We start from the raw sequence: 25,085 nt of genomic DNA, 5'->3' as shown, positions 1-25,085 counted from the left end.
TAAGAATATTCTGCATTGACTCTGTCTTTCATGTAGGCTATTACAGTCATAATACAGCTTCAGGAGCTCAACTGGTATAATATTTTGCCAGGTTTTATTTACATGGAAAACAAATACTTAAAAATGTATTTACTGCCACAAAATGTAAAAATCTATCTATCTATGGCTCGAAAAAGTTCAAATATAACAAACTTTTATATTAGCCTAACCCTAATATATATATATATATATATATATATATATATGCAATGGTATTGTAGCTTTGGTCAAACTTGTAGAGAAGTTGTGAATGTGAATTGACACTAGGATGACACTAGATGCCGCTCTGTTCTTGTAGATACAGCGACAGACGAGCGAAGAAGCCTTGGGGTCCTGTTTCATGTGTTTCTGGGATACTGGCGGACTGACTGTGCTCTGAATGTCATGGCGACCAACAGCGAGCAACTTTCTCGAGGTTTCATAACTGATACAAATCAAGAAGTCCACAACATAAGTGAGTATATGTGGGTGAAATATTTCTCAAGAATTATGGCGGCGTAATTTAAGAATACGACGGGAATGGCCGAGCGGAAGGCTGGTATAACAGACGCGCGGTTTGTTTGTTGTAAAGCCTGTTGCGAATAGGATGCTAAGCTAACACAAGCTAACGAGTCTTTGTCCGCGTGATCCGTGAGACGCGTATCCAGCCGTGTGTATAATGTGTTATTACATTCTACGCCCGCATAATTTAATTTTATCACACCAAATGGATTGATTATATTGTATATGTAAATGAACAGGCAGTGCAGTTGCAGAGCACGCTTGTAGTTAGCCTTTGTGGGATGCGCGTGTTGAGTTAGCCGCGCGGGAGCCCATCTCCATTCTGACTTCTGAATGAAACAACGAGCAAACAAACATGTATTGAAGTACTATATGTGCTTACATTAACAGTAGGCATGATCATGTTGTAATGAAAATGAAACGTTTCACAAAAAGATATCGTCTATCCATAAGGTACATAAAACCAAAACAATCACACGAGTTGTCTCGTGCGCCCTGCTTAACCGTTTGCTTGACTGCATCTAGCATCCATGTAATGTAGTAATATTCTTATATTTGTGCTTCTGAATGCTTGGCCTGAGTGGCCGTTTGTAAAAACTGCACTGACTAGGTTAAATTTTTTTCATAAATTGGTGCTGGTTGTTACCGTCGGTTGTATGCTTACAATACGTTAACGTAACAATTAACTTGGTAACCACTGGTGTCAACAAACAAGAGGAACATTTTACACATTCTAAGCGTTAATTTTTTTTTTAACAGTAGTAGACTTTTGGGGCCAAATTGGTTACCATGGTAAGTGTTTGTTTGTGTTAGGGTTAGTAATTGGGTGTGGTACCGTAAGTCCACTTATAATAACCACTTATGATTTTCCATGATAACCATAGTTGTGTATATATTGAGGCATATATTTCTAGCCATCATAGTCAAACAAATAGGTAGATTAAAAAATATATATTCACCTTGTGATTTTACAGTAACTTAACTGTACTATCTGTTATTTTGGGTAAAACTGATTTTAAAAAAAATGGTAGCACCTAGTAGTGCTTAGGGGTAATTTGTATGAATGACTGAAAGTGAAAAGAAGACTTTGAGTTGAGGGATGCATTTTTAATCAGTCCAGTTTACATGACCAGTTCTGAAAGTAGAGAAACTCCAGTCATCTTTCTATAGAAGCTCTGTCATTTAAACTGTACTTAATTTGGGACACGTTAAGAGCTACTATCCTAGTCACACTGATTCAGTGTGCCACTGCAGCATCAAAAATTATATAATAATCAGGCCTGATTCACTGGTTGAAGTTATCTTTTTTAATCGTGTGAGAATCAGAAGTGATTTGCCAGGCTGATGTTATTATGCAACAGCTCCGCTGATTGAGTGCAAAGAAGCTCTATGTGCTCAGCCAAGTGGGTCAGATATTATGTAACAAGCCCATAAAACATCCTTTCATGTCTTTTTATATAAGACGCATTATTAGCATTTGTATTATTTTCAGAGCTCAACAATAAGGTTTTTTGGCCCAGTAATTCAGATCTGTACTTAAAATATTTTTGCTGGCTGCTTTGCAAATGTTTTTGTTTGTTTGTTTGTTTGTTTGTTTTGTTTTTAGCAAAGTTTCAATATATAAAAAATATCTTTATTTTTATTGTGTTTTAATACATGTTATGTTTTCTTTACTAAAAGTAATTTACTGTATAGAGCTGTATAACTCTGTAGAGGGATAATGTCATAAATACACTTCAAAAAAACACATTCTGGAAAACAATGGCATATGGTTATTTGATTTATTTTCTGCAATGCATCACAGAAAAAATGTTTGCATAAAACGTTTGATCACCATCCTTTTTTTTATTTGTGTGGTGTTTTTGGTTGGTTTGTTGAATTTATATGTATTTGTTTTTCATTTCAGAGTGAAAACGGAGGGTTAACGCATCTTGTGTCCGATTTACAGAGTAAAGACTACAGAAATAATCACAAAAACTAAGACTGGGATTCAGTTAAATCAGTTTTTGAAATGGAGTGTGCTGTGAACACCGGTCCTGGTAAGTTACAAAGTTTTAATACTTTATGCTGCCACAGTTTTAGCATTTTGCTTTAATCATGTGGAAAGTTGCTAATGGCACATTGATTGTTGGTACAAGTGCTTTCCATGTTCTCATATATTCAGGCATTTTCTGAAGTACCACATTATTAATTAACCTGACAGCTTTTGACTTCTCCCACATTTTTCTCACAGATAACTTGACTGATATACCCAGTATATGTTTTTAGATATAAGTGTGATATTTGGTATTTGGATATTGTTATCATTAAGTTCTGTCAATTTTTAACTATATTATAACTTTCTTATAAGTGTTAGAGAACGCTTCTTTCATGCTGGAATTATTACGTTCACATAAATATGTTTGTAAACATTGTATGTTACCTCTACAGATGATGAACCATCTGATACTGCTGTTCCGTATGAAGCCATTACTGTAAAGGATGGGAGTGAGACCCCAAAAAAGAAAAGCAAGAAACATAAGAAACACAAAAGCAAGAAGAAACGTAAGAAGCGCAAGGGTGAAAAGGAGAGTAGCTCTGAATCTGGAGTAGAGTCAGATGGTGATTCCCAAACAAGAACGAGGTGAGAGGTTTAGTTGCTTGGCAACGCTGAATGTGGTTTTTTTTTTTTCCCTTGATGCATTTAGATTCTTTTAAATTAAAATCAAATATTTTCCTTTTTACAGTGTGAAAAAAGATGGCTCATCTAACCCTGAGGCTGATGATCATGCGAATGCCACAAAAAACTGCACAGAAGGTATGTCCATGTTTTCTCGATTAACAGACGATCTGGCAAGTTATATTTATGCACAAATTGAAACCGATTTACTGTAAGCTTTAATTTGAAATTTATAATTAGTAAAGTGAAAGCACATTATGTGTCTTTACAGACCTCAGTGATGTGGAAGCTGATGCCAAGGTTAAAAAGCAGAAACATCGTGTTGGGAAAAAGAAGAAAAAAAGAAGACGGAAAGAGGAGGAAAAGCAGGAGAAAAAGTCCTCATCTCGCTCAAGATCGGCGAGTACCTCAGCGTCAGGGTCCGAATCAGAACCAGACTCCAAACAATCACAAAAATTGCAAGTGACATCTTTAAAGTTGGACAGGAAGTCACCTATCACTGCAGCTAAATTTCCAAAAGACAAATTTAAAGATAACACACCCCAGTTGGAAGATAAGAAGAGAGAAATGACTTCAGATCACACTGAAGAAGGAAGTTTAAAATTAGAAGGGATAAGAAAGATGTCTCCTGAGACTGCACATGCACTAATTGCAGAGAGGGACATTAAAGTGGAAGCTGTTGGTGAACATGAAAGTTTTAGTAAAGCGCAAGAACTTCCTGATATTATTCCTAAGCAAGAGAATGTGCACAAAGAGCAAGCTGTGCAGAAGGACATCTCAAATGAAGCAAATGGGAATCTGAAAGAAAAGAAAAAACACTCCCTCTCCAGGTCAAGGTCACGATCGCTTTCAGACACTAAAGGGAAAAAATCTAAACACAGTCGCTCTAGAACTCCAAAACAGTCATCTAGTAAATCAGGACGTCATAATGACAGATCATCTTCAAGGGACAGGTCTGTGTCTGCCTCTGGTGGGAAGGATCGAACAAAACGAAAAAGCTCAAGGTCTCCATCAAAACGGTCACCGTCTAAAGTAACAAAGAAAACTGGACGCAGGTCAAGGTCGCTCTCTGGAAGAAGAGCATATCGCGCCGACTCAAGGTCCCACACGAGGATCAAAAGATCGAGGACTAGGTCTCCACGACGTGGTCATCGCTCAAGATCTAGGTCAACTGGAAGACCAAGACGTTCACGCTCAAAATCAAAGCAATCTATTTCTCGGCGGAAGAATCGGCGCTCAAGATCACGGTCCAGATCTGTACGGAGAGGAAGACACTCAAGGTCCCGCTCTCGAAAGAGAACACCTGTTTCTCGGGCGAGGCGGTCCAGGTCTAGATCCGCCAGAAGAGCAAGGCGAACACGCTCAAGATCCGTTGTGATTCTTAGGCGATCTAGATCACGCTTAAGAAGAAACAGAAGATCTAGATCAAGATCCGCTCGTAAAAGATCAGGTTCAAGAAGCCCAAGACGTCGAAGTAAGTCTCGGTCCCCTCAACGCTCCAGGCCCTCTGAGTCACGTTCTCCTGCAGCCCGTCAAAGGACGTCAAAATCTAGGAGCCCTCATAGCACAAAGTCAGAGTCAGTATCTCCTCAACGACATAAAAGGTCAAAATCACGGACATCTTCACATAATTCAAAGTCTGAATCCCCAAAATTAAGAAGACCTAAAAAGCAAAAAAGTAAACGGTCAAGGTCAGTTTCTCAGAGACGCACATCAAGATCTATTTCCAGGGACCGGCAGTCATCAGATGGAAGTATATCCCCTACCAAGAAAGCACACTCTAAATCTCCGACTAAAGAGGAAACGTCCGTAAAGGATGATAGTTCAAAAGAAACCTTGGAGACTAAACAGGTAATTTTGGATGCTGTGGAGGAAAATTTAGAAGTAAAAGGGACAGCAGAGTCAAGTCAATGGAAACCAGTGACTACTGAATGTGCATCTGTGCAAAATCCATCAAATGAAGACATAACATCATCAGAATGTGACACACAAATCCAAAAAATCAAGGAAGAGCCTGAAAATCTCTCTGAATATGAAGGAAGACTAAACCGATCCAGATCTTTGTCCTCAGAGCCAGTTCCTCAATGTGGTACTGCAAGATCAGATGAAGATGATCGATCAGGGACCTCACGATCACCTTCACCAAGTAAAGTAAAAGAATCAAAGTCCTCCAACAAAACGTCACCTGTTCGAAAAAAGCGCTCCAGATCAGTTTCGTCCACACAGAAAAGGCGATCCAAGTCTAAATCTGTCAGTAGCAAGAGGAGGTCAAGGTCTCCTGTAAAAAAACGCAAGTCCAGGTCTCCCTCACATAGTTGTAAAAGGAGGACAAAATCTCGGTCACCTGCTCGGAAAAGAAGATCAAGATCAACCAATCGAAGGGCAAAATCAAGATCGAAATCTCACACAAGAACAAAGCGCTCAAAATCAAAATCCCCCAAGCGGAAACGGTCAAAGTCTAGATCACCAGCTCGAAAAAGGAGGTCCAAGTCACGTTCCCCTGCTAGAAAGAGAAGATCTCGTTCACGGTCAAGAGCTCGTCAGTCACGATCCAGAAGATCACGTTCTGTTTCACGTCGGAGGAGACCAGCATTTCGTGGGCGATCATTTGATAGACGAGATCGATGGAAACGTGAACCAAGCCACTCACCAATTTTGATTCTCCGTAAGAGGAGGTCCACCTCAAGATCTCGACGCAGTTCTAGCAAGACGCCACCACGTCTTACTGACCTAGGTAAATATACTCTTTGCTTGGCTCCCCTTTCTTGTTAGCATAAATAATATTAATGTTGACTTCAAAACAATAGCAAGAAATGTCTGTCTACATAACTTCCTTTAATTGCTGCTTCAAACAGATAAAGATCAACTGTTGGAGATTGCGAAGGCTAATGCTGCTGCAATGTGTGCTAAAGCCGGAATGCCCATACCTGAAAGTCTCAAGCCGAAGGCAATTCTACAGTTACCTCTGCCAACCCCAGCTCCAGCCCCCTTGTCTTTGCCTCTGCCACTGCCTGTGCCCAATTTACCTATGAATCTGCCCATGGGTATACCAGGTATGCCTGCAATGCCAAACATGACCATGAATGCTGCCATGGCAAGTATGACTGCGGCGACAATGACTGCTGCTCTCTCAAATATGGGTGCCCTGGCCTCTATGCCCCCGATGCCCCCACTTCCTACCATTACCAACAAGCCCCCTTCAGCACCCACACCTAATCTGGCCAGTATTGAGGAGGTGAAGAGGAAAGTGGCTCAACAAGCTAACAGCATTAGCATCAAGGAGTTTACAGAGGTGAGATTTGTTTGTGAACTGCTATCCCAGTTGCTCAGTGTATGTGTACATATACTGGGTTCAGTAAGATTTTATTTTGTAAGAAATTAATACTTACAGTTGAGGTCAAAAGTTTACATCCCTCTTTCAGAATTTACCAAAATAAGAGAGATTACACAAAATGCATGTTATTGTTTATTTAGTACTTGCCTGAATAAGAAAGATGTTTACATATAGTCCACAAGAGAAAATTATAGTTGAATTTATAAAAAATGACCCCATTCAAAAGTTTACATCCCCTTGATTCTTAATACTGTGTTCTTACCTGAATGATCCACAGTTGTTTTTGGTTTAGTAATAGTTGTTCATGAGTCCCTTGCAGAGGTGGAAAGTAACAAATTACATTTACTCGCGTTACTGTAATTGAGTAGCTTTTTTGTGTACTTCTACTTTTTAAAGTAATTTTTAAAATCTGTAATTTTACTTTTACTTAAGTATATTTTGTTTGAAGTATTGTACTTCGCTACATTTTAAAACACATTAATTACTGAGTAAAAAATAAAAAATAAATAAAAAATTGCTCCCTGGAAACTACTGCAGTAAATAAAGGGCAAGAGAACAAACTGGCTCTAAAATCAGAAGAAAGACGAGGACAGACAAGACAGGCTTTAATGGTGCAAACCCAGCTGAAAACCAAACCCCGTCGTATTCTGCTGAAGTTGAACTCGAAGGAAATGAAGTGAACCCCTGGCCATGTTTATGCACTATTATGCAGTGTAAGCTGTTTACCTAGGGAAACCAAACTAGCAGCTTATAAATATCGACATTAACCCTTCGCAAGCATGTAGAGGTAAGTATAAATACTTGCATCATTGCATTGGTGGTTAAAATTAAGCTTTGGCAGTTTAGCAAAAGGTTTTGCACAAATTAGCCAAAAAGACAGTGGTGCAAGGGTATGCGATAATATCGTAATTGTTGTTCTAACGATGTGCGATTTGACATTATCAGTATTTAGCCAAAAACCAAACAAAACACTCCTACAGAGTGCCGTGAAGTCTAGTATAGACTAGTGTGCGCGCGCATTTAGAGTGTGATCTTTCACTGCGTGATTCAGTGTGTTAAAATGCATTTAAAATGATCACGGAATTGAAGATATAGGGGCAGAAAATTTATATTTATATAATTTCATATAGTAAATCAATATCACACGAAGAGTGCCGTTTTTCTCCAAAAATCAGCATGATTACATATAGATTTTTTTTTTCTCTTTACAACAGTTCAATAAACAAGAAGTTAATTAAGAGACTTGCGTTTTAGACGCCATATTGCCTGTTTTTGCTCTATTTCGATAACAAAAATAACCCCAAACACAGCCACAGCACTATTTTGCGTCTCTGAGCAACATGAGGGTGTTTCGTTCCTGAATGAATCAACTGTTTAAATGATTCGGTTCAATCTCAATGACTCACTTATTAACAGTTACTTTTTTTTTTTTTTTTTTTTTTTCATAATTTCAAATGAGTATTCAACATTTTATGTCTTACATATCAAAACATTATTTCTGCATTTGTAACTGCAGGTTAAATGCATTCATGTCCTGCATTAAACAGTGTGTAAATGCATCAAAATGCCACTTCAGATGAAGCTTCTGTGTTTCCTTTGCATTGCAAAGATTAATTTTGTTGATATTGATTTAACTTGCCTGGTAACAGCCCGAATGTCTTATTATTCTAAATAACTGATTCCTTTAATTAAAAACAACTAGTTTGAGATTTATAGGTCTATCCCAGGGGTGTCAAACTCACTTCCTGGAGGGCCGCAGCCCTAACGAGTTTAGTTCCAACCCTGCTCCAACACACATACCATGTAATTTTCAAATAAGTCTAAATGATTAGATTAGCTGGATCAGATGTATTTAATTAGGGTTATATCTATTAGAGGTCGACCGATAGTGGATTTTACCGATAGCTAGGTTGGACCACACTGGCCGATACCGATTAATCAACCGATAGTTTTCAAAATGGATACTGAAAGAGAGCTAGTGCTTTACTATTTAAAAAAAAAAAAAAAAAGCAGCAACAGTACTGAACCATACTTTGTAAATGAATAAAAATATTAATATTATTTACTATATTGATCATTAAAGTTATTTCATAATTTGCTAATGTTAAAAGAAGAAACTTTAAAATGTAAAAATATAGCCTATTAGTAGCTAATAGTGAATGTTGAAATGAAAACACTCTAACAAGGAACGATACTTCTACAGTTTTCATTAATGCTACGAATGGACTTTTATTGTTAAATGTTACCATTTAATTTCAACAGTCATGCTTAAAGATGGCCATGTTTAAATATCTACACAAGGCCATAGCATTAAAATTACATACATATGGATATTGTATGTGTACTCACACACTTTATTTGCTTCTATTTTTTAACACTTGATAATTATCTAATCAAAAAAAAAAAAAAAAGTTAGTCCCGCAGCGCTGAGTCTAGGAGAACTCAGAGGTATCACACACACGCACACACATACCAGACGCTTTGCGTTCAGATCAAGTGGCGGTCTAAAACAATTTATTTAAATCACCAAATGGACATAAGTTTGCTTCAAGAATGAACAATGTGGCATAAATGAGTTTGCAGTTCGGTGTTTAAAAAACAGAGCAAGTGGAAAGAGAACGCGCAATCTATTACAGCTCTCTACATGAAGCATACCGACTTTATTAGAGCCACAGAAAGACAATCGTTTTGCTGAAAAATGCACAATACATAATTTATAGCCTAGGGTGAAGTCATTATATACATTCAAATACACACAAATGCTGCAAAACCAAAGAATTTGAAGGCTTTTTCTGAAGAACAGCAGGTAGTTTAGCTGTTCAGGACAAACAAGGGACTCATGAACAACTATCACTAAACAAAAAAACACAGCTGTGGATTTTTCAGGTAAGAACACAGTATTAAGAATCAAGGGGGTGTAAACTTTTGAACGGGGTCATTTTTTATAAATTCAGCTATCATTTTCTATTGTGAACTATATGTAGACATCTTTCTTGTTCAGGTCAGTACTAAATAAACAATAATATGCATTTTGTATGATCCCTCTTGTTTTGGTAAAATAGTTAACATTTTGCAGATTCTGAAAGGGGGGGGGTGTAAACTTTTGGCCTCAACCGTATTTATTCGACACGAATGCATTAAATTGATCAAAAGTCACAGTAAAGACTTTTATAGTGTTGGAAAAGGTGTATTACTGTTTCCACAAAAATATTAAGCAGTACTGATGTTTTTAACAGCAAAGACCTGTTTCTTGAGCACCAAATCAGCATATTAGAATGACTTCTGAAGTATCATGTGATACTGAAGACTGGCTGCTGAACATTTAGCTGGACCATCGCAGGAATTAATTATATTTAAAAATATATTAAAAAAGAAAATTATTTATTTTTCACAATAATACTGTTTTACTGTACTTTTGATCAAATAAATGCAGCCTTGGTTAGCGTAATACACTTATTTTTAAAACACAAAAACTTACCAAGCCCTAATATGTCTATTTAAAACCAATCCTTTTATTATTAGTAAAAAAAAAAATTCAAATCATGTTTTTTGTTTTTGTTTGTTTGGTTTTTTTTAGAAATGTAAACAGATTGCAGAGAGTAAGGAGGAGATGAGTATTGCACGGCCACATGTTTCAGATGATGATGATGATGAGACACGGGTGAGTATTTATGCTTAAATTTAGAGCAGCAAAACATCTTTATTTTAAACTAAGTATGTGCAAGTGTGGAAACAAAATGAATGGTGAAATATTGTTTTTGGACAATTTTAATTGCAGTTTTATTTATTGGCCTCCTAGATTTAATCATGTTCTGTCATTCTGAACTAATTTAAACATTTTCTGTCTTGGTTGCTGGTATTTACCTCTTGTTTATGTTTTTAACTATTTTGCAGTAACCCACTATCCTTCTGCTGCATCTCGTATATAGTCCTGATGATGGACACCTGTGGCTCGCATTTGTGAAAAAGGATGATCTCTGCGAGAGGATTGCATCCGTCATGTAAATTTAAGCTTTTGTTTGCTCACAGGAGAAGGACATTTGGGCATCTGGACACTTGAGCATCTGGACACTTGAAGCTACATTGATTTCAGTTATCATTAAATTGTCAGTTGTTGGAACAGCTGCAAGCTACAGGAATCTTTTTTTTTTCTTCTTTTTTTTTTTTACCATAGAATAAAAACTACCAGATTAGACCATTCAGTATGTCTAAGGAGGTAAAGTGTAAAACATACATAGTACCGGCCCAGATTGACAGTGAAACATTTCGCTTTCAGGCTTGTTTTTACCTTCACTACACATGGTGCCTCTTGATACCATGAAGAAGGACCTCTGGTAGATTTAACTCAGATTTATAGGTGTACCTAAAAGGAAAAAAAAAAAAAAAAGATTTTGGGGTGCAGTTTAGATCACAGGTCAGGTCTGTTGGTACACACTTTCAGAGCTTTCTGTTAGAGACATGATTATTTTAGGAGTATTTTTTTTTTTTCTCTCCTGTCTTTTAAAATTTATGAAGTGTTAATCACTTGTTTAAATACATTGGTGAAGAGAATTGTGTTTGTTCCTTAACACTTTTGTGAACTTTTAAAGCAAATTAAATGTTGAGGTTCAGAGTTGTGGCTGTAATTGACTGCTATACTTAACGGATGATGTTTGCATTGATATGCATTGTAAGGGTTCTGACCACAGACTTTCTTTTAGTTACATTGGTTAAACCTTGCTGTGCTGCTTGCCAGTAACTGACATAGTGGTCTGGCTTTATCTAAAAAAAAAAAAAAAAAAAATTCACAGAAAATGTCACTCATTGATGAGATTAAGGGTTTCTTTTCTCATTTTTAGTGCATATAGTGCATCCTTGTAAACGACAGACCATGATGCAGTTGTGTGGTATACAATGCTGTTTTATCTTTGTGACTGAAATATTTGACCCAGCATTGCTGCAGCTTGGGATGCTGTATTTTCAGGAGTGAGAACGTCACCCATAACTATTCTAGATAAGGGGTGATTAAAATGCATATGATTTGCAAAAGATTATTGTTTAGACACGTACTGTAAGATGTACTGTATATTGTGTAGGTGTGCATTTTGTCAGGTTTTTTTTTTCTTTTTTACCTCTCCCCTCCACTGTGTTCTATGGTGGAGACCACTTTACCAATTTATCTAAAAAGAAATGTGATGAGGGCACAGCTCCTATTAATTCACTTTAAAATATTTAACTCTTATGGTCGACACAAAGATTAATGGTTAAAAAGAGTATGTTCAACGTGATGGGATGTTCCAAACAGCTTTAGATGTGGCACTGTATTGTTGTCCACATTTAAGAAACGATACAAACTTCAATCCAGAAGTTCTTTATACTTCATTAGATTAATATTAACAACATATTTCAAACTAGAAATATTGTGTATTATAATATTTCGTTTTGCCATTATTTTTCATTTTTAAGTGATTGTTCACCCAAAAATTTCAATTCTGTCATCGTTTACTCACCATCATTTTGTTCCAAACCTGTATGACTGACTTTATGCAGAACACAAAATAAGATTTTGAAAGTTTGGATAAACATGAGTAAATGATGACAGAATCTTCATTTCTGAACTATCCCTTTAATTAGAAAACATATGAAATGAATGTGGCCATGTTGACGTCTCCTTAAGGATAAGTATGAAAAAAGTTATTCTGCATCTAAGGTACAAGCCCACATCCTTTGCATAAAATGTGAAACATCCTTGTTTTGACAAAGCATTTTTATCCTTTCCATCACATTGTGAAATATAATGGCACACTTTGTATATAATGCAACTTCAAATATTAAAGGAAACAATCTACATGACTTTTGAAAATGTGTTTTCTTTTCTAATCAGTTATATTGGAAAATTTAGTCATTTAATAAATCTTTAAATCAAACACAATGGGGGAGGGGGAACGTTAACAGTCCTGTATTATCAAGGACATCATATCTTTAGCTACTATGTGACTCTACATTTACTGTACCTGAAAAGAGATTATTAAAGTCTATATTATTCAAAACCTTTCATCACAAATGATTGCATGTCAAAATTTTGTTCATTCAGTAATTCTTATCTCTACAATATCAACAAATGGAATTGCTATCTGTTCCAGTGGTCCGATTAGTCATTATTCTAGAATTTGCTTTATTTAAAAGATTACACATTTTAGTGTACACATGTCTCCAGTAAGACAAAAACGTCCTGATAATTTGATTCAAAGGACGATTTGTCTTTTCTCGCCGCTAAGAAGAATAGCAAACATAATAGCATTAGCCGTTCAGTCTTGTGCAATATATAGAAGTAAAGTAAAAACGGTCAAACTATAATTAGTTAATAAAATTCCCCGCTCAGTGGTTTAAATCATATTTTATGCAACTTGTTTCTAAATACTGCAGTTATTTGCAGGGATGTCTTACCGCCCCCTGCTGGAATCACTGAATATGTCGAAAAAGGAAACGGGAAGTTGTCGAGTGCTAACGTCGATTGCTGCTTTCCGCAAATGAAGGGTTGTATTGAGGTTACTTATTTTTGTAACACTCAGGTTAAACATCTAGTGTAAAGTTAAAAATAACAGTTGAACACGTCAATGCCGATATATAAATCGGTTCCCAAAGTGAGCGTGAGTCGTGGGCAGTTACATTTCATACAGAATAGACAGATAGCTTAGCTTGCCACGCTATATGATTATCACCAGTTCAAGGAATTAAACTTATTTTACGACCTGGACAGTAGTTTCCTATCTGTTCCCATATTTACATTATGCAGCAGTTGAATAATGAGGACAGTGAGGCCACCGTGGACGTGCATTTTACCGACCTGACTGATTCACTGGTGGCCTGGAAAGTTCCTGTGGATGTTTTTGCCATTGAAAACCCTTTAAGAGTGAGTAATATTGAATTCACACTCCTGTAGCCCTCTCGAGGATCTTATTTAGGCCAGACATACATGTATGACCCGCGTACAGATGCAGTTAAGGAATGATATGTTCATATATTATTAAAACAACTTTAATATGCAAGAAAGTCACTGCATTGAATAACAAAATATCAAAGTAGCTTGTTAAAGAAAGATTACCAGCACACTTTTTAAACAAAAATGTGCTTCATTTTAGATTAAGCAGTATATCAGCTGTATTTGGACACTTTCTTGTCAAACGTAGCGGACATTTCCATTTTTAATGTGATGAACTACACAAAAAAATGTTTTAGACGCATCATTTGTTTACTTGGTTTGACATTGTGTTATCGAATGCAAAAAAAATAAATAATAATAATAATAATAAAAAAAATGCATATTGGCATAGCATCATGCAGTTGGGGATTTGTTGGCTGCACATTCATATTGCAAATATCTTTCCACTTTGTCCAAAAGATGCTCTGTTGGATTGAGATCTGTTGACTGAACTCATGGAACCAGAGATAACTTGTATTGTGACACATGGGACTTTATACCGCATAATCTTCACAGTAATCTTATTTAATGGGCCATAAGAAGATATAATCTTTTTCCTAATGGTATGATGCAAGCATCAAATTTGATGATTAGGCATTCATTAGATGGTTGAACCTGAATGTCTGTAACTTGGAAAGACTGGGTTTTTTGTTGGTATAGTGTCACAACAGTTTTTGGAATATTTATGCAAATTTGGACATCAGTGGTGTGACTTCAATTTCCCTGACAGCTTCTTTGTTCCTCATGGTAAAAAAGGAAAACAGGAACTTGCGGAAAAAATATTGTCATTGTAAAAGTGTTTGAATCAATCCAGATTTTTTTGTGTGGTTGTGTTCCATATCATTTATCAAAACGAATCATTTAGCTAAATACACTCTTTGTCCTAAAAGTGTAGCCTTACATACTTCCTCCATAATTTGTTTAACGTCAGTTTATGATGTATTGAAGTAGTAGCCGTGCTTTCAGGAAATGGAGACGTATTATATACCCGCTATGTCCCTTGAGTTTAGCTCTGAAATATTGAAGTGCTTTACAAGTCAAGTAGCTGAGTGAATAAACAAAGCAATAAATAACAAAGCATATTGCTCTCATTTTTTTTTTTTGCCATTTTTCTACAAGATGATTATGACATTGCAGTGGTGAATAGGTGTTGTTTGTCTTGGCTGAAGAAATTTTCCACTTGACGTCACCTTTGTTGAGCTGTTACACAAATCCTGGCTATCAGACAGCCTTAAGTCAAGTTGTAGACATTGTTATTATAATGTAGAGCAATGACCTGTTGTTTCTCCTGCTCTTTTTTAGATAATTCAACTCAGAGATTGAGTTACCACAGTGACGCACGACAGGTTTTTGTCATTTTGTCTCATGATAAATGAGCATTTGTTAAGGAGATTTTGAGATGTAATGCACAATAAAGCAAGCACTTATGTCCACAGACTAGAAGTTGTCTATAGCACAAGTAGGTTATTTTTGAGCTTAGGCAACAGGTTTCTGGTGTGTGCAGTTTTCCAAGTAGGATGGAAACCTTGAGTTAAATGGAAATGGGATGAGAGCATAATAGTGATAGGAAAATAGTCTGCTGTTGAGAATGGAGAAAAATGGAAAATCTGTTCCATTGTGTTTTGTAATGTGGAAACAGGAAGCAAGTTCTAGGACACGTATTACAATGCGGATGCAAATATGACTGGAGAAGGAGGTCACGTTACCACCATAGACTTATACATAGAGGTGGGGGGTCAGCCTCACAAATATTCTCTTATAGGTCATTCAGTGTAGTAGAGCTTTTCAATGGTAGATTCTTAAATATATTGGTCTCTATTCTTGAACACTTGAGCCATGTATGAAACTGATGTAAATACAATAGTCTATATAATTGCATATCAATTAAATTGTGGGGATAGTTTACTCAAAAATGAAATTTGTTTCTTTCTTCTGTTGAACACAAAAGAAGAAATTTTGAAGAATGTGGGTAATCCATATGGACTTCCATAAGATTTTTTGATTAATGTCTATTGTTTTTTTTGGCCACACAGTGGAAGTTAAGGGTCACCAAAACTGTTTGGTTACGAACATGCTTCTTTGTTTGTTTGTTTGTTTTTGTTTGGAATACAGGTTGGTAAATAATGACAGAATTTTCATTTTTGTATAAACTGTTCCTTTAATTGTGGTAAGCCACTCGAACACTTTAATTGGCTGCATGTTCGTACTCACAAATTCCACTGGAACACAGAGTTTCTTTTTGTATTTTCAGCAGTTCTTTGCTCGTATTTTGACGTGGCTGTTTTTTAAACCTCCATAATGCAGATGATCATCATCTCTGCTCAAATGAACAATCTTAATTTCAGAAACTTATCATTGTGGTGTCATCTTACAGTGGCGCAGCCGTAAACAAACTACTGCACAACACGCAGTTTTGCGATCAGCCTGGAGCATGCTGCTTTTCCTTTGTTTAGGCTTGTTTTCAACACAAGCTAATGGCAATTTAACTTTGGGTGAGGTCTAAAGTCTTAAAGGGACAGCCAAATATCACTTTCTTGTCACATTTACCATACTCTTGGCTTACGATACACATTTTGTTCAAGCTTACACATGTACAGACTAAAAAGTTCTTGTCTATTGTCAAACATTGAATTTATTTACTTTATTTAGTTTCACTATTACTGGAATATTTTCCACTGGTTTCACCATCTAATTTTTCTGGAAGCAATAAATGTCAAAATGTGTTTTTTTGAGGGGTTATTCATAGTCAGCTGGTTGTCTCATGATGAAAGAATCCACTTTGGTTGTTACTTTCTGTGGAAAGTCTGGAAGGAGTTTTGACACTTTCTGTATGCGACATGGGCCCTCGAGCAGTCGTAAACTCAGCTGGGTGTCTAGTCAGTGGAAAATGTAAGCTGTTCTCTTAAGTGTCAGATGAATTGACATTCCCTGAGCAAACCCATTCTGATATCATAACCTAAGCCAGGGTCTTATAAACAAAACACTGACTCATTTAGAAAGTTGGAACCCACTTCCTGAATTGGTGCTTCAAAACATGAAGTGTGCCATTTAAGTGGGTGATATCAGCCTGTAGAAAGACATGCTCATACTGAAAACTTGATATGGAGCCAAGTCCTGACCTTAACCTCAGGTCATTTTTGGCTATTATTATCTTGCTCTTTGTACCTTGAGCCATGACCCATATCCCACCTTTACACACATTTCTTGATGATGACCTCATTTTGCCATTAAAGTGACAGCTGGTGCTTTTATTTTCCATTACATTGATGGCAGATAATAACTCAATTTGCCATTACACTGACAGAAAATAATTACTTCATTTACCCTTACATTGGGGTTAGATAAGAATTTAATTTGCCATTTGACTAAATAATGATCCAGTTCCCTGATACTTTGACGTCCATTGATAATCTGTCATTACATGGCAGCAGAAAATGTCATTTTCAAGTATTTCATTTACCAATACATCGACTCTAAATATAGGAAATTAATTTCCTTTACACTGCACTGTAAAAAATTTCAAACCTCCCCAACTCAAAATTTTCTAGTGACTGATTACATCTAAATTTTTCCATTGGCCCAATTGAATTTCTGCTAATTGAATTTTTTCAATTGTGGCAGCAGTCTGTTAACATCGGCTCAATGAGAAATAATATGTTGAGCCAATTGGAAAAACATTAAATCTACCAAACCATGTTATTGGCCCAATTAAATATTTTAAATTGTAGTAGCATGCATTTTTTGGATTAACCTAATCTAAAAATGTATATTGGCAAATTTATATTGCTAAAGCAACCTTGCTGAATTGTTTATTCCCTGTTGTCCCAAAAGAAAATGATAAAAAAAAATAAATAAAAAAAAATTAAATGATACACTGAACACGGACACATTTTAGTACATTTTTAATAAAATCTACAACAATATTGTAATACCTTACAATGATAAATACTTAATAAATAATATTCTACACAGTAAACCTTTCAAAATCATGCATTTTAATTCTCATAAGATTAATACATTCACAAACATGCAAAAATATCAAAAACACCATAAAATGTAATCATTTATCTGAGGTTACTTCAGTGTTTAGGGTAATGTCACCTGAATATTAGCATTCTCACAAAAGGTACTCTGAACTCATGAAACTTACACTTCAGATGTTTGCCAAAAAAAATTAAATAAATAAATAAATAATCTCATAAGAGGTACTTTTAACTTTTTAGGGTTAGTTCAACGAAAAAAAATGAAAATTCTGTCATTAATTACCCTCATGTCATTCCACATCTGTAAGACCTTTGTTCATCTTCAGAATACAAATTAAGATATTTTTGATGAGATCTGAGAGCTTTCCGTCCCGCATAGAAAGCTATGCAGTTTACACACTCAAGGTCCAGAACAGTAGGAAAGACATCATTAGAGTAATCAACGTGGTTTAAACCTCAATTTTAGGAACCAACGCGAGTGCTATGTTTGCGCAAAAATAAATAACCACCTTATTTACTAAAACATTGATCTGCAACCCAATAGAGGAAGCACCACCACACTTTGGATATTATTTTGAAAATAAAGTAGTAAATTGTTTTTTTTTCTGCAAACAAAACTCTTGAGTTGCTTCGTAAAATTTAGGTTAAACCACTGGACTCACTGAATACTTTAATGATGTCTTTCCTACTCTTCTGGAACATGAATGTGTAAGTTGCATAGCTTCCTATGAAGAGTCAGAGAGCCTCTTAATACGTGTTCTGAAGATGACTGAAGGTCTTACGGGTTTGGGCACGACATGAGAGTGAGTAATTAGACAATTTCCATTTTTGGTGAACTAACCTTTTACTGTAAATCCTTGTTGTACTCCATGTTGAGTGCACACAATAATCCAAAGAGTACAATAAACACATTTACAAAGTCTCCTAAGTTGTGAAGCACCACCTCCTCTTCCAGGACAACGGAGACATTTAGCACACTTGACAGGGCTCTTGAAGTGCAACTGCTGATGCTTACTATTCCAATTTGTGGCAGTCACTGTTAATCAGTGAGTCATTGCGATTGAACCGAATCATTTAAAGGTTGATTCATTCAGGAACAAAACACTGACATGTTGCTCAGAGACGCAAATTGTAATTATTTTTGTTGGCGAAATAGAGAAAAAACAGCCAATATTGTGTCTAAAACGTAAGTCCCTTAATATTACCATCTTGTTTATTGAACTGCTGTAAAAAATCATTATCACATTTGTAATCATGTTGCTTTGTGGAAGAAAAAACGTCACTCTTCATGTGATATTGATTAACCATTTGAAATGATGTAAATATATAAATTTTTTGCCCCCATATCTTGAATTTTGCGATCATTCTAAATGCATTTTAATAATAGACCGAATCATGCAGTGAAAGACACTCGTCTAACCTTCATCACGTAATGTATGCATGCACTCTGTAGGTGTGTTTTGTTTGGTTTTTGCGATATAACGTTACTCATAATGTCAAACCCCACATCGTTAAATCAGCAATTACGATATTATCGCAGATGATATAACATATAGCCTATCGCACACCCCTACCGAGTGATCAGTATGAGCTAAACTAGGTTATTATAATGCCAACATGACATGAGTACAGGCGTGAATTCACCGTTATTCTGCAAAATACAATGTAATTTATATAAAATGTAATGTGTCCTAAAGTAAAACATTCGGAAACTTGGTTTAATTCATTTGGCGAATACTTACGTCAAAGTCTCTTTAAGACAAGTCATGTTACTCGGCGGCCATCTTTGAAACGCCTCTCGGGCATCCAAGTGCAGCTCCTGTCTCTCTGAATGGGGAAACATCAAATTCTCCAAAACTGTTCACTAAGCTTACGTTTAAATTTCATATTTGAAGTCACCAAAGAAATCTGACAACAACTGTATCATAAATGTTGTTTCTTTTGCTCAAATAGCGTTAAAAAGCTTATTTTTCAGGCTAGATCAACCAGTGCGCATGCGCAGTCCTAAATGCACATCTCAGAAAGCTGACTGTTTCTATAGCAACCGGGACTTCTAACGGCAGCTGCAGTGACGTGCTGACTTTACCGATTAGTGATTGGCTCTGTCATTCAGAAGGCGGGACTTCCTGCGATTGAGCGGCCATATTGAGCGTTGCATTTTTCCAATTTTTGGGAAGCAATTTGTTAAGTCAAAGTTTATTTTCCACAATTTTTCAAGATGTAAATTTTTTACAGTGTGAGAAAGTAAATCAAATTAAATTTAAAATATTTATTATTATTATTATAAATACTTTTAAAAACTTTATTTGTATAATATTATAATATATTATTATTATTATTATTTTAATTTTTTGGGTGTCATTTTTATGTTTGATATTTGTTGTTACTTGGACGGTAAAGAAGAAACTAAATTTATCATTGCAGTGACAATAACATGATTTGTCATTGCTTTGATGGACATAACGTATATTTTTGGCTTCTAGCTATTTAAAGATGATGAATTCAGCTGTTTGTGTTGTATGCTTTTGAATGGAACAGAATGTTTTTGTATGCATAATAATACCTTTTGCTTTCCACCCGTATAAAAGCATAAATAAAATGCAGCAATACAACTATGCTGTCCTGTTCACCATTTTTCACCCTGTATTCCTTTTTGTTATTATCTGGATACATGTTTTTTTTTTCCATTCCCTAATGAGAGGCCTTGTTCCACTGAAACTGGATTCCCAGCTTTTGAACTAAAAACATCTGCACATATGACTGACAGATGCTTATGGCTAGTGTAGACATCTCTGTGCTTATCTCAAACAGGAAAGCTTTTACCAGATAGAGAGGGGAAAATTTGAGTGAAAGGCATGGGGAGAATTTCTAGTATGTATGTTCCTTGCAAGGTTTTATTTAATTTGAGAAAATAGATAGATAAAAAAGATGCGAGTTTCAGAGTTAGTTCTGTCCAGGTCAGTAATATTTATTTGGAAAGTATAGTATGCTGCAATTATAGGATCAGCAATACAGTAAAAACAGTAATATTGTGAAATATCATCATCATTTTTCAAATGAATGTAGAAAATTCAAAATAACAGCATTTATTGTATAATATTTGTATTATTATTAATATGCTTTTTTTAACTGTAAGTCTTTACTGTCACTTTTGAGCAATTTAATACATCCTTGCTGAATAAAAGTATTAATTTATTTTTTAAAGTTTTACTGACCCCAAATAGTGTTTTTTTTTTCTCAGATTTTATCTTCATTGTTTTGCTATGCACTTTTGTATTGCAGTCATCATTAACTTGTTGTGCTTCAGGTAGCAGATTGTGGTGACCCAACACAGAAGCAAAGTTTGTTTGTGCTCATTGTGTCAAAGTGTTATTATTTGCATTTTATTATATTGTTTAATTATAGCATTATCTTTCCTTCTGCTGGACACAACCCACAGTTCTGTGACCTATTTCTTGGGTTGAGAACTTCTGTTTAATAGTGTTAGCAAGCCTTTAAATGTAGAGGATATGTTTACCTTGATAGAGAATTACAGTTAATCTCTCTGCATCAGCTGCACCATCGTTAGTTTCAGTATAGTTGTGTGTACACAGGAGACTGAGAGAATATGGATCGTGTTTGTATTGCTTGCAAGACTCTGAGAAAATAACATCATGCAGATGTGTTAAAAATAAGCCAGTCGTGATAACTAAATGCCACTTAAACAGATAGAAAAAGAAAAGCTGCTCTTCAATAATAACGGGACAAATCCACTGCCCCTGGAGTCAGACAGGAGAAAACGAGCACCCATGGAAAGTATGCTGCGGGGAGCGCTTGATAACACAGCTGCCCTTCTGCCCAGCTCAGCTGATTTAGATTTTCCATCACGATGGGAGGGGCAGCATGAAAGAGACCTACTGTGAGATGAGCAATACAGATCATTGTTTTACCACACTGTGTGTCCTGAAATGGTATGACTGAATTGAGCAGAGATTGACCGAATTGGATCTGAGCTGCATGGAAAGCAGTGGCGCATAGTTTCCAAGACTTGCACTCTCAGGGTGTGTGTGTGTGTGTGAGTCTGTGATTAGTCAGCAGAGCCATTCGTTTCGGTACAGAATGGGAAAGTGGGGCGGAGCCTGCAAGCCGAGTCACCCCTCCCCTGCAGTAGGCGGAGCCTGTTGTTGTGCAGCTGAGAGGGGCCATTATATAAAAGGAGACGGATGAGTGAGCTGCAGTCTTACGAAGCTTTCAAGACGTTTGATCGGTGGTGGAGGAGCACAGACCATTCCAGAAGATTCTGTCTCAACAAAGTAGTGTCACGTGACCACACAGGGGGGTTTATTTTCTGTGCATTGCTCAGTTTGACCTATTTCCTTTGTGAAAACGCTCTAGGCTCTCTGCTGGACTGAGACGGTCTGAGAAGGACAGGAAGAAAAGCAGAAGCAAAGAGGGTGATTTTCGAAGCATTTGTTTCCTGAAGCAGGCGTCATTCGTGTCCTCACGCTGGGGAAGGCAAAACGGACGCGTCTCAGCCCCTCCTGCCCTTTTCATTCTCTAACCTCTCAAGTCCTGCGGAGGATCCGTCAACGGGCTTCAGTCATGCACCTGAAAACCATGAAGTGTAACCCTTTCTGCCTTATTGCTTCCTTGGAGGATCCAGATATATTTAACAGACCTGAGCAAAGGGTAAGGCTTCATTGACATGGTGCCTTACAATATCAAAAGAGCTTTAAATGCTGGAAGTCAAACTGCTAGAAAGCCATGAATGAGATGATAGAACAGATGATATCCAACAGCTATTTGAAGTCCTCATGCAATCTCGTCTTTATTGATGCCAACTTGATTTGTGCTTTCTGTGTGGTTTGTGGTTGACTAAATGACCTACTTATGTATGATTTATGTATTTAGCTAATGATCTAGTTGGTTGGTTGTGGTAGTAGTGGTTAGGTCATGGAATAAGATGCTGTGGGAACATTTAATGAGCATTTGGCTGGTCAGTTTGGGGGTTTTTGTATCTGACGTAAGCTCTTACGCACACTACACCTATGCAGAAATAACCCAGGATTTGTGGATCATACTCTATTAAATCTCTGCATAGCTTGAAATGGTCCATCAGGACTCTTTCTGTCAGGTTCGTCTGCGTGTTCACAGCATGCAGTAAGTCTCTGTTACCTTGGTAACCAATATCTTGCAGAGCACTGACAGACGTGGTCATTTTTAGGATGTGTATTAGATTAGTACTATGTGCGTCAGTACGGTTTAATATAGAAGCGTTTACTGAATATCAATCTGGCAGCATCCCCAAAAACAAGCTAAATGGATTCGGCACTATAATGTCTTAAGAGCGCAGCCTCACCATAGGGTGGTTGGGTAATCTAGTGGTTTAGGCTTAAGGCTGGTTAGAAAGGTTGCCAGTCTGACTTAGAGCCTAAATGGGGGCACACTTAAAACCTGACCTCAGATTGCTCCACAGGGAATGCTTATTTGTGTGCTCCTGAATCACATGCAAAATGTTCCTTTCTTAATTTCTGTTTCCATGAAGATGTAAAGTCAACTGTATTCACTTGAGATATTTTCCTCTCATCCACAGGCAAGTTTTGAGGATCTATTCCGTGCCTTCGACCGAAACGTCACTTTCCAGTTCTTTAAGAGTTTTCGTCGGGTGAGAATTAACTTCACCAATGCTCTGGCTGCTGCAGAAGCAAGAGCAAAACTGCACAAAAGTGACTTCAACGGCAGGGAAGTGCGACTCTATTTTGCACAGGTATGTCACTTTAAATGTAGCATATATATATATATATATATATATATATATATATATATATATATATATATATATATATATATATATATATATTTGTATAATGACTTCTAAACTGTAATGTCTTTGCACTTTTGCGTCAGGGTTTATTTTGCAATAATGACCAACTTGACTGTGCATTATTCCTTAATTATTACTGTTTATTTTATCACACCTGGTTAGGGCTACAGTGTACTGAATATTACAAGAAAACCTCTTTTTCCACCGTTTTCTATCTAGTCTGTGCACATTGGCAGTCCACACCTGGAACCTCCTAAACCAGATAAGCAGTTCCTCCTTTCCCCTCCACCGTCGCCTCCTGTTGGTTGGGAGCAGTCAAAGGACGCCACACCTGTCATTAACTATGACCTTCTGTGTGCCATTGCCAGACTAGGGCCAGGTACGAAACGTATTCCTAAATTTAATCCTTTTCTGAATGTTCCATTCTTAAAAAAAAAATAGGTCAGTGCATAAATTATTAATTTAATTTGACCTGCTTTAGACATCTAATAATAAATTCTGTCTGTTCGACAGGTGAAAAGTATGAACTCCAACCAGGAACTCCCACCACTCCCAGCGTGGTTGTTCATGTTTGTGAAAACGATCAAGAAATCTCAGTAAATGAGGAGGAAATGGATGGAGGCAGACGTCAACGTCCAAAAATCATCCAGACCCGTCGACCAGAATACAGTCCCTCTGTCATGCAGTGAGCTTAAGGAAGCTCTCGTTGTGCCATAATCTTTGCTTTACTATCACAGGACCCTCTGGGGATCTGCCGTGGCATGCAGTTGGTCCTCCAGACCACTAGAGGACGCCTTAAGACAGAACCTCGGCCCTGTGAGGAACGACATAACCTATATGTCCACCATCTCACAGGGCAAAGGGGTTCATTGCATGCATTCGATGACTCATTTTTCTGCAGGCTGGGGCTTTTCAAGAGTGCTTTCATTGGTAACTGTGGCTGTGGAGAACATGAGTCTCCTATTGTGTAGTGTTTTTGTATTTTGGGAAGCATGTTGAATCCCAGTCAGTGGGTGTGATAATATGATTAGTTTATTTCTTCTTAGTTTAGCTTGATATTTTCAGGCTCTTATTTAATGAATAATTGTGAGAGATTATTGGAACTTGAACTAGAGTAAATGCTGATGATGAAGTAAATATTTTTGTCATAAAATTTAGGGGGTTATTTTTTCCCATTCATATGGCAATTGTAAGTCTCGTTCCACCATGTGCCTCAGCACGTTCCTAAATTACGAATCACGATTAAGTGTAACTCTCGTATACTATTTTATTTTTTGTCTAGATGTATAGAGCTTTAGATTCAGATATACTTGAGTCCATTGTTTTAAATTTTTTAATAAAACTGTCTTTTTTTTTTTAAAAAAAGACTCGAAATGGCCCAAAGTAGTTCTTTATCCATTAGGATGTACTGAAAGGCATGGTCCTCAAGTTCATGCACTTGAGTCATTTGTAGGACCATAACACTGTAATTAGTTTTGTTGGAAGACTGTTACACCCTTTACCAGGATGAACACCAATTTTATTACATTGAGCTTAATAATGTATTTCTGATGCCTTTTACTGTTTATGTCTGTATATAATGGTATATGCTGGTTTTTTTACTTGGTTTTGAAAATGTCACTGACTTGGCAATGGCTTGGGTGTTTTGTCCTGTCATGCATAAATAAAAGCCATAACACGTCATTAAAATGTTTTTTTCTTCAAAGTCGTGCTGTCCTTTTACCCTTTTTTTTTTTTTTTTTTTAAAGCGAAATTGTATTTTAGTCTGCGAAATTGTAAGTGTTCTGACTTTCAGCCCACATGCC

At 36.6% G+C, this 25,085-nt stretch overlaps 2 protein-coding genes across 5 annotated transcripts; both read left to right on the top strand.

The window, feature by feature from the left end:
- Positions 1-296: 296 nt before the first annotated feature.
- On the top strand, positions 297-12,365 carry sona (SON DNA and RNA binding protein a). Its single transcript, XM_058787083.1, has 8 exons — positions 297-493; positions 2,447-2,579; positions 2,971-3,163; positions 3,267-3,337; positions 3,471-5,933; positions 6,055-6,491; positions 10,111-10,194; positions 10,428-12,365. Exons 2-8 carry the CDS (start codon positions 2,552-2,554, stop codon positions 10,428-10,430), a joined length of 3,279 nt encoding a protein of 1,092 aa, XP_058643066.1. The 5' UTR covers positions 297-493; positions 2,447-2,551; the 3' UTR covers positions 10,431-12,365.
- A 609-nt stretch (positions 12,366-12,974) lies between these two features.
- rcan1a (regulator of calcineurin 1a) lies at positions 12,975-24,962 on the top strand. 4 transcript variants are annotated; one of them, XM_058787613.1, is made up of 5 exons: positions 13,301-13,425; positions 21,852-22,145; positions 23,050-23,223; positions 23,500-23,659; positions 23,794-24,959. In XM_058787613.1, exons 2-5 carry the CDS (start codon positions 22,059-22,061, stop codon positions 23,967-23,969), a joined length of 597 nt encoding a protein of 198 aa, XP_058643596.1. In that variant the 5' UTR covers positions 13,301-13,425; positions 21,852-22,058; the 3' UTR covers positions 23,970-24,959. The 4 variants fall into 4 exon arrangements, with proteins under 4 accessions (XP_058643593.1, XP_058643596.1, XP_058643595.1 ...); XM_058787612.1 differs by lacking the exon at positions 13,301-13,425 and adding an exon at positions 20,996-21,769; XM_058787610.1 differs by lacking the exon at positions 21,852-22,145 and having other exon boundaries at positions 12,975-13,425; positions 23,794-24,962.
- Positions 24,963-25,085: the final 123 nt, after the last annotated feature.

The sequence above is a fragment of the Onychostoma macrolepis genome, chromosome 09, assembly GCF_012432095.1.
Source record: "Onychostoma macrolepis isolate SWU-2019 chromosome 09, ASM1243209v1, whole genome shotgun sequence".
Classification (NCBI taxonomy): domain Eukaryota; kingdom Metazoa; phylum Chordata; class Actinopteri; order Cypriniformes; family Cyprinidae; genus Onychostoma; species Onychostoma macrolepis.
This window is presented reverse-complemented; position numbering and strand designations above follow the sequence as displayed.

What these genes read in the sequence shown, in the direction of transcription:
- rcan1a (XM_058787610.1), top strand. Translation starts at nt 13,303, where the DNA reads ATGCAGCAGTTGAATAATGAGGACAGTGAGGCCACCGTGGACGTGCAT. An exon ending in CCATTGAAAACCCTTTAAGA is followed by an intron (nt 13,426 to 23,049) that starts GTGAGTAATATT and finishes TCTCATCCACAG; the next exon opens with GCAAGTTTTGAGGATCTATT. An exon ending in TGCGACTCTATTTTGCACAG is followed by an intron (nt 23,224 to 23,499) that starts GTATGTCACTTT and finishes TTTTCTATCTAG; the next exon opens with TCTGTGCACATTGGCAGTCC.
- sona (XM_058787083.1), top strand. Translation starts at nt 2,552, where the DNA reads ATGGAGTGTGCTGTGAACACCGGTCCTG. An exon ending in TGCTGTGAACACCGGTCCTG is followed by an intron (nt 2,580 to 2,970) that starts GTAAGTTACAAA and finishes TTACCTCTACAG; the next exon opens with ATGATGAACCATCTGATACT. An exon ending in ACCACGTCTTACTGACCTAG is followed by an intron (nt 5,934 to 6,054) that starts GTAAATATACTC and finishes TGCTTCAAACAG; the next exon opens with ATAAAGATCAACTGTTGGAG.